This window comes from Ziziphus jujuba, chromosome 5 (genome assembly GCF_031755915.1).
Source record: "Ziziphus jujuba cultivar Dongzao chromosome 5, ASM3175591v1".
Classification (NCBI taxonomy): Eukaryota; Viridiplantae; Streptophyta; class Magnoliopsida; order Rosales; family Rhamnaceae; genus Ziziphus; species Ziziphus jujuba.
Window position 1 is genome coordinate 31,264,493 of NC_083383.1, and position 9,954 is coordinate 31,274,446.

Here is a 9,954-nt window from a genome sequence, read left to right on the forward strand (position 1 = left end):
TACACACACAAAAATGCCCTGATTGTTAGCCATAAAACCCAACGGAGACACCGCTCTCTATTTGAAACCATCTTTCTTTTTCTCTGCAATCTCGCAGAGGCGCTTTTTGAGAAAGACTCGCCAAACCCCACGTATAATCCAAGTCCAAAAGAAAAGAAAAAAAAAAAAATACCCTCCAAAGAAGAATAAGCAAGACATTCTCAAAAACTCTCAAATTTTCCCAACAAACAAACACAAATTCTTTCTTCTTCTTTCTTTTTTAATTTTTTTTTTTTTTGATCCCATATGTGATATGCATCAGAAGAAATCAGAAGCTCAGATCGGAAAAGAAAGCAGCGGCGTCTCTTCCGATTTCAACCCTGCCCCACCTCTTCTTTACCATTCTACTCATCACCATCCTCCTTCTTCTCCTACAATCTCTGTCAAAACCCATAATCAATACCACCATAACATCCAGTTTCCTCAATACCCATCTCAAGGTCTTGCCCCAAATGACCTTCTACCAATCCCCACCACGCCTTACAAGCGTCCTCTTTTGACCCAAACCCACTCTTCCCTCTCCAAATCCCCTACCCTTTATAAATTCCCTCCTCCCCATCAAAACCCACCTTGTTTCTCTCGCTCCTTCGCCGCCAAGACTGGAGCTTTTCGCCTCCTCCGCCGTCTCAACCGCCTCCGCCGCCTTGTCATCTTGCTCTCTTTGCCGTTCTTCTACTTTCTGGTATCCCATCCCAGCCACTCTTTCTTGCTTGATTTTCTCTCTGCTTTTGCATTCTCTGCTGCCCTCTTGTTCTCGCTTAATCTCGCTCTCCCTCGCCTTCCTTCTATACGGTTGTTCCTTGCCCGCTCAATCCCAATTAAGCTCATATCCCCATCTTCCTTGTCTAGACCTCCTTTGCCCGTGTTTTGGTCAATTGGGTCTCGGCCAAAATCGGAGAAAAGATTGAATTCTGGGTGTTGGGTTCAGGCTTTTAGCAACGGGGATATGTATGAGGGGGAGTTTCATAAGGGAAAGTGCTCGGGGAGCGGGGTGTATTACTATTATATGAGTGGGAGGTATGAGGGGGATTGGGTTGATGGTAAATATGATGGCTATGGCGTAGAGACATGGGCAAGAGGAAGCAGGTATCGGGGGCACTATAGGCAGGGTCTTAGGCATGGGTTTGGGGTGTATAGGTTTTATACCGGGGACGTTTATGCTGGGGAATGGTCTAATGGGCAGAGTCATGGGTGTGGAGTTCATACATGTGAGGATGGGAGCAGATATGTTGGGGAATTCAAGTGGGGGGTCAAGCATGGGCTTGGCCACTACCATTTCAGGTAATTTTGGAGATAGATTCTTAAAATGATTCTTTGTTCTGTAAATAATTTAGTTTGATTAAGGATTTTTGTTTCTTTTTTTGTTTTGGCAAATTTATCTTTTTTAAATTATGGGATGATTGTTACTTGGTGTCTGTCCCTGTATTTTTAATCCTTTTTTGGGTTGTGGTTTGATCGTTTCATGTTTATGTCTTTTCTTTCTTCCTTTTTTTTTTTTTTTTTTGGGCGATTTGAATTACGAGTTGAATTATGGGTTGATAAATGTGCATTAATTTCTTTGAATTTTAATTCTTGATTGTTTGATTTGGCTGTCATTCTGGTAATTCTGAATTTGGGTTTTAATGGGTTTTTTATTTTGTATAATGAATTCTGTTATGATTGGTGTGCTTATTGCAAGGAATTGTTTTGTTAGGTTAATTTGTCCTTTTTAGTTATTGATGATTGTTACTTGTTGTCCCGGCATTTTTCTTATATCCATTTTTTGGTTCTGTTTTGATAATTTGATGCTTATATTATCGTATTTTTCTAAAGTCTGGTTTAGATGTTGATTGATGGGTTGTGAAAGGTTTCCAATTCTTCATCATTTAATTTGTCTTGCTGGTTCATTTTTTATGAGATTAGCTTGAGATCGCTCATGCATAGTTTGGGATCGTTAGTTATGGTTGGTAAAGTGTAAGGGATGTAAACACTGTTATAAAAGTGCTTATGGGATGGTTCTGTTGGTTGCCAAGGCACTAGTACATGTAATTTTCTATTACTCTTTTCTCGAACTATCAAAAATATGAATTATATAAGAGTTTGGAGGGGAAGAGGGGACCTATGAATCATACAAGGTGGGATTGAAAAGAGTCAATGCAGTTATACATCTTAGAATGTTGTTGAATGCTTTCTTATGCAATTCGTTTGATTCAAGTTCAAAAATCTTATTTCATGAAGTATATATAGGGGGAGGCAAAGGGACTATCCATCATCATAATTCATATTTGGCATTAGGAAATTGGATAGTACCTCAAGTGGTTGAAGTGAATCTTACCAGTGTTGGGCATCTGACCAGCCCCATATTTCTGTATGTGTGTATACCCAGCCATTGCTAACTTAAGTAAATTCAATTGAAATTGAAATTCCGTATATCTTGTGAATATAAGAATGGCTTCCTTCCTCATTGATGTAAATCAGTTTTCTATTGGTTATTCATTGATTAATTGATGTTGCTGTTATACATGCTTTGTTTTGGACTTGAAAGGTAGATATTGCTATTATGATGTTAGTACATGGTGTATTTGGTATGAACTTATCTAGCTTCTTTCATTCAGAAATGGGGACATGTATGCTGGAGAATATTTTGCAGACAAGATGCATGGTTTTGGGGTCTATCAATTTGCGAATGGGCATCGGTATGAAGGAGCCTGGCATGAGGGTAGAAGGCAAGGGCTCGGAATGTACACATTTAGAAATGGTGAAACTCAATCTGGTCATTGGCAAAATGGAGTTCTTGATGTTCCAAGTACACAGAATACAACTTATCCTGTATCTCCTGTTGGTGTTTATCATTCAAAAGTACTTAATGCAGTGCAGGTACTTGTTTTATATCCTTGTTTGTGTATACAATAAGTATGTCTATAGCTTGTGAATAATCATGTAACATATTTGAGTCTTGATCATTCTTATTGGATTTTTGGGGGTTCAAAAAAAAAATTTGATCTCCAATGGCCATTGAAGTTGGTGAGTAAATAAGAATTTATCGAGGCTTTGTTATCATTCTTATGATGTGATAATATCACATGCAAAACATTTCTACCTTTTTTAAGATGATTAAAACTGTGTTCCCTCCTTGATTCTGTCAAGCTGAATAGTTCACTGTTTTCTTAGGTTAATTCTGTCCTAAAAGCAGGAAGCTAACTGCAATTAACTCTGTCCTAAAAACAGGAAGCACGTAAAGCAGCCGAAAAAGCCTATGATGTGGCAAAGGTTGATGAAAGAGTAAACAGGGCTGTAACAGCAGCTAACAGGGCAGCAAATGCGGCTAGAGTAGCAGCGGTAAAGGCTGTTCAAAAACAGATGCATCAAAATACTAACAACGCCAACATTCCAATACCTTGCATGTGAGACCCCCTACAATTTCCACATTTTTATCAGTACAAATCTGTGTTGGGAGAGCAAGAGAAAGCTGGCTTTTTTATGGATTTTCTTTTTCTAGTAGCTTTGTAATGTATGCTTATCTTCTCTTTGGCATGCATCTTTTGCTTTGAGAAGGTGTGGCTTGGGTGCCACCCTGAACTTGTTGTAGGGAGAATCCAACAGAAGAGGTTTAAAAATGTCCAAGATTGCTTTTTAGCTTGTGTATAGATACAGAGAGAGAGAGAGAGAGAGAGAGAGAGAGCTACTAATTTTTGCTTTCCATCTTAGTTCAGTTTTGTATAGATGATGTCATTGTAATATATAAGTGCTGGTGCCCTGGTGAAACCTTGACCCAGCCATTGTTCCATTCCTTAGTTTTTCTGTTTTTCAATGACAGTTGATCTTATGCTAATTGTCTACTAGTGGTGAAAATCTTTACTCGTCTTATACTGATAGATTCAACTCAATATATGATTATGTTGGTTAACTGTTTTTAATCCAGAATTAGCAACTGCCTGCTGAAATTATTAGCACCATATGCGATTAGAAAATGGGAACGTTGTTCCACCAAGCGGTAACATTAAAACGACGTCGTCAACTGTGCTATGCGCTGTCCTAAGCCTCACGTGCCCATTTTGTGTTATAAAAACGTGCAAGTCCAACTACTTCCTTTATTTTGTCATTTTTTTTCTTAGACTCTAGATTTTATTCAATTAAGATGCCACCATATTGTTGTTAAATATGATATCTGTAATTTTATCTATTAACAATGTGGGGATATGCAAAATAAATTTGTCGTGGACTCGCTTTAAACTTCACGCCGCATAATTTAGTCACAGTAAGAAGTGTTTAACAATCGTGAATGGTTCTGATCGTCCTCTTCCAATATGGGAATCATTCAGCTAAATGTTTCAGTGTATTATAACATCCACCCCTGATTCTTTCTTGAAAAGTCAAGAATATGCGCTAGTGAAGTAATTGTAGCAAATCTCAAAAGGTAAATGGTTCTCCAGCATTGGAAAATCAGACCCGAAATTCCTCAAAAAAGAATGGAATGAATCAAATGTTTTCGTTAATACATTCAACACATTGTAACAAGTCCACAACAAGTTCGTCACTTGAAAAACCGCAACTTTTTTGCATTAGCAACTTCCCAATCTTGCTTCTTGTCTCTGAACTGTAAGAACCAAATCGCTCAAATTTACCGGATTCTTGTGAAGAAACGAAACAATGTATCTAAGTTGGTTTGATTCCATTGATTCTAAATAAGAATCCCTGCCATGGTGTAGTGGACCGATAGATACCATCATATAGGTACGAATGAAGAATCTTTTCCACGTCGCAATCTCTGTTAGGAACTCTAGGAATAATCTTTTCCATGTCCTCCATCAAAGTTAGCGTTGCAGAGAACGAAAAGATGAGATTGACAAGGAATGCGAGAGACTGCTTTTGGAATTTAACAAGGCGCTTTTTGGTGGTGATTGTGTTGATTTCATCGACAACAATAAGAATATGAGTAGTCGACCTACAGGGGAACCATTTCAAATTCTTCGCTGGATGCCGCTACAGGTAAAAGCAGATTATCATAATTAATTAGGAATTTAATGGAATGTAATAAGATATGATAGTATATTGGATAAGCTCAATTTCATGATTATGAGAAATATTTGTATTTATTTGTATGATGTATTCGTAGTAGTAATGTTCTAGTTGCTGAATTGACAGTAATATAATGGTGCCCTACCTTTTCTCTCTTCAATGGTGCCCTACTTTTTTGTTTGTTTGGATTAGATTACCTTTCTCTCTTCAATTCAATTTTGATTAAATTTCTATATGGCTTGAATTACTTGTGGTTTTTCAAATTTTTTTTGTTTGATTTTGATGCTTGAATCTTGATGAAATATTTGTTATTCTAATTAGATTACATTTTGGTATTGTTTTGGCCACCATCACCAACCGATGCGTCCAAGATTTTGAAGCTCTGCGCCGCTTATCCGTGACTCCATCACAGCAGCCTGTATCGCATTTGGCTTTCTGTTTTAAGAAATTGTGTTCTTATCTTTGTTTTAAATCCAACATTACATGTTTTAGCTTCAACTTTTCTTTTCTTTTTTTTTTTCTTTTTATCTTTTTGATATGGAATCGTTGCCTTTAAAAAAATTATTATTCAGAAAAATTGTAATAGATGGAGTTGTGGTAAAAAAATGCAATGTTCAAGAAATTGTTATAATTCTTTATTTAAATTATAATTTTATTTATTTAAAAAATTTTCATTGCATATTTACAAATAGGGGAAGAGAGGCAAATCAATATTTGCCAACATATGGTTTTTTCCATTCTAAGTAAACCCAATCAAAATGTTTCCTTTTATGTGAAAAGTAAAGTTGATAACTTTTTTAATTATAAAAGAGTTTTGTTATTTATCATGATTAATAACTATTACCATTTTATATGATAAATTTTAATTGAATATAAATATTTTTATATAGATTTTATTGCTGAATAGCAATGGTGACAAATAGTATTTTTTTTATTGAGAATTACAAATTATATCTATTTTTAAAAATAAAAAACTAATAATGAAAAAAAATCCTACTAAAATTAAAATTTACTTTAAACAAATTACCAAAATTACAATTTAAAACTACATCAAACTTATAAGATATTTTGCGTTGCATGTATAGTAATATTTTAATTTTACATATCCGTATTCCTTATGTTATATATGTTGTTAATGAAACCAAAAATTGCAGGTTTCTTTTTCTTTCTTTTTTTTTTTTTTTGTCTTTTTTTTAACTAACAAAAAGCATAGCAGAAAAAAAAATAAAAAAATAAAAAAAGTGTTTTTTGGTTTGAGATTTAGGATTAGTGTTTGCCTGGAACCGATCCGATCGATCAATGATGGAGAATACGGTGCAGAAATATGACTTGACAAGAAGTTCTGAGACTTGAGAGTGCAGCAGAAAAGCTAGAGAAGCAGAATCAGTGTGTGGCGGTCATGTTGGACAAGCTGAGGAAACAGTTTGACCATGTCATAACTCCAGAATTTGATAAGGTTCTGACAGATTTGGTAAGAAGTTACAGAGAAGCAGAAAGACGATATCGACAAGGATTGCGAGAGTCCGGTTTTGGAATTTAGGAGGCGCTTGTTGGTGCTGATTTCATGATTAACAACAATAAGAATATGGGTATAATCGGCCAGCAGAACGGGAACGAATTCAAATTCTTCGCCGGATGCTGCTACAAGTAAAAGCAGATTATCATAATTAATTAGGAATTGAATTAGAGGAAATATAAAATAAGTATTAATTATTCGTTTGTGCTTCCTGCTATTTTTCTCTCCTACTTGAGTTAATTTGTGTTTCTCAATATTAAATTACTTAGGATATTAGCCTTTTAAAATCCTTGTAAACCATGAAAATAAATAGCAAAATGTAAAGTAGCATTTACCTTATTGCTTTGATATGTATTTGGTATGCAAAAACTGTCACAGTGGTCAAATCTCAAATGGGATTTTTCTTGTTGAATACTAGGATTGGGTTTCAGGCAATAATTCATTCTTCGAGAACAAAAACTGATCTAACGATGAGGCACATTGTGAGGGATAAACCATGCTGCAGTCACATTTAAGATTTTGCCACCATGAGTCCTCTGCTGTATTAACAGGCCCATCTTTAGGGTTAAGCCACTAGGGCCATTGCCTTAGGCCCCAAATTATTAGGCCCTTAATTTTGTAATATATATATATATATATATATACGGAAATTCTATGGTGAGGACGGTCCGTATGAGGACTGCAGTATTAGTGATAATTTTTTATATTATTAACAATGGTTTCTTAAAAAATCATCACCAATACTATGAAAAAGCGTCACCAATACTGTGGTACACTTGAGAACCGTCCGTACCATAGACGGACTGTATATATATATATATGTAAAATTGAGGCACAATTAAAAGGTTTAAAAATGATTATTAAAAGTATTTTAAAATAAGAAAAATGAAAATAATAATATTTATGTGAATTTTTTAATACTAATTTATTTTTTGATCATTTTTTTAATAAAATTAATATTTATATGAGTTGCTCAAATAGATTTGTACATGATAAATTGGTGGATTAATTTCAACAAGTCTTGAAAAAATAAAATTACAATAAATATATTAATGGTTTGGCCAACCAAATTTGTTGGCAAATAATTTTTAGTTATTTAATGCATTTTTCAGTTTTTCTTTTAATAATTAAAAATATATATTTTCATTAAAACAAAAAAAAAAAAACAAAAAAAAACAAATTGGCATCTCTTTTTCTTTTGATGTAACATGACAAATACTTTTAAAATTTTTTTTTTAAAAAAAAGGAAAAAAAATAGCCTTCATTATATTCAAAAGTTTTTGTTCTTTTAAAAAACATTATATTTAAAATAAATTGAGAATTCAATATATTGTTAAAAAACATTATATTTAAAATAAATTGAGAATTCAATATATTGTATCATAGTTTTTTTTTTATATTTTTTCTCTAACTTCCGAAATGGAATTATAATTTTATTTTATATATTTTATAATATATTTAGTGTATAATTGTTTTTTTTTATAAGACCGAAACAACATTGAGTATAGATATAAATTCTCTCTCTTTCTCTCACTCTCTCTCTCTCTCTCTCTCTCTATATATATATATATATATATATACCAAAAAAAAGAAAAAAAGAAAAAAGGCAAATTCCTATGAGGCGCCATCTTCCTTTCTTGCCAAATGCCCATGTAAGCTAAGCATGAGGCGGCCCTGGCCGAAATGCTCCCCAAAACAATCAGATGTGCCATGTCAACTATGATCAGCGGGAACTGGAAGAGAGTCAACATTGTCGACATCAAAATTAAAAACACATGCAGAAGCAAACAATTTCTTGGGCTATACCAGCGGATGAGCCACGCCATTGTATATTGAATGATCTCTCCTCCTACACCAAATCACTTGGATACACACCTCCTTGATCACCATATATCTTCCCGTTGACTGCTCCACTTCTGCGTCTCAGTTACGCTTGTAGTCCAAAAGCTCCACCTTAATAAGCTTCATAGAGGGCGACAAAAACGTTGCCGATAAAGTAAAAGCTCTCTAGATGCTATCAGTGGGAGACTTAAAGGCTGGTAAACTTGGAAAATCTAACAATGAAATTAATTTCATTTGACTAGAGTACTTTTTCTTTAGAAAGCAACAAAATGGAAAAGTAAAAGCTGTGCAGCTGCTATCTGGGGAAGGAAGGAACGTTTCAATTTGCTTGAATTTGTTGCATTTTAATCCAATTAAAATTTTTCATTACAAATTGATTGATAATTCCATCATATTTAACCAATATTAGAATATAATTTATTAAACTTAGGCTTTTGTAAAAAATTTAGCTTTTTATTTTATATATTTTATTATCATTTATCATAATTTCCTCCCATTCCATGTGTTGAACCCTCATTTTCCTAGGTGTGTGTGTGGCTGTAATACCACCTCTCTAGATACCAAAAATTTAGCTTGGCAAAAATAAAATAAACAAAAATTTGAAAATTTAAATTGAAAAGTGTTAAATTTAAATACCAATATGTAACTTTTTCAAACTAGGAAATTAAAATATAATTAATATCAAAATATTAATTTAAGGTTCGTAATTTATAGGAAAAATTTTATTTGCTCTTCAATTTTGTAATTATTTCTTTACTTTTGAAAAATCATTATTTATCTTTTCTTAGTTTTCTAAAACTAGGTCATAATTCCATTATAATATATAAGTATATATTTAGCTTATAATTTCATTATTATATATATAAGCCATATATATATATATATATATTGGGTCATATATATGTATAATTCCGTTATAATATATGTTATAGTATTTATGTATGCTAATTAGGCTATAAACATATATTTGATAAATAAGAAAAAATCAAATATTTTATTTATTTTCAATTTATTTCAAAATTATTATCATATGTAACTTTAACAATTGTTTGATGGTTATGGATATTTATATCAAAATTAATTATATATATTTGGTTATATTCGTAAAAAGTAAAATAATAAATAATAAATAATAAATAATAAATAAATAAAAATAAAAATAGTATTTTTTGAGAGAATTTGGAAAAAATGTATGCTGACATGTGGAGTGTACATTTTTTTTTTATATATTATATAGATTATTAAAAAAGACTATTCTATTATCTTTTAATAATTAATTTTAACAATTTTAGATTAAAATTGTTTTTTTACAGTATCTTTGAATTATGTAATATAAATTTATTTTTGTTTTTAACTGTTAAAATTAATTAGTAAAAACTGACAAATAAATAAATCTGATATGATATATATAAAATAAAGGAATGTTAATGACTTTTTTATATGTCGATCTAAATAAAATAATAATAAAACTTACACTAATTTATACAATTAAATCTTACTTCCCTACGCTCAAAAGCTATACCCAAACCAACCTTGTTGTCTATAAATATTGTATCGTT

General features: G+C 32.4%; 1 protein-coding gene across 2 annotated transcripts; it reads left to right on the forward strand.

Moving 5' to 3' along the window:
* Positions 1-3,850, forward strand: LOC107403351 (uncharacterized). Of its 2 annotated transcripts, none has more exons than XM_016010233.4 (3): positions 1-1,320; positions 2,634-2,895; positions 3,190-3,305. In XM_016010233.4, the coding sequence occupies exons 1-3, from the start codon at positions 293-295 to the stop codon at positions 3,217-3,219; spliced, it is 1,320 nt and encodes a 439-aa protein (XP_015865719.2). In that variant the 5' UTR covers positions 1-292; the 3' UTR covers positions 3,220-3,305. The 2 variants fall into 2 exon arrangements, with proteins under 2 accessions (XP_015865719.2, XP_015865718.2); XM_016010232.4 differs by having other exon boundaries at positions 4-1,320; positions 3,247-3,850.
* The last annotated feature ends 6,104 nt before the right edge of the window (positions 3,851-9,954 follow it).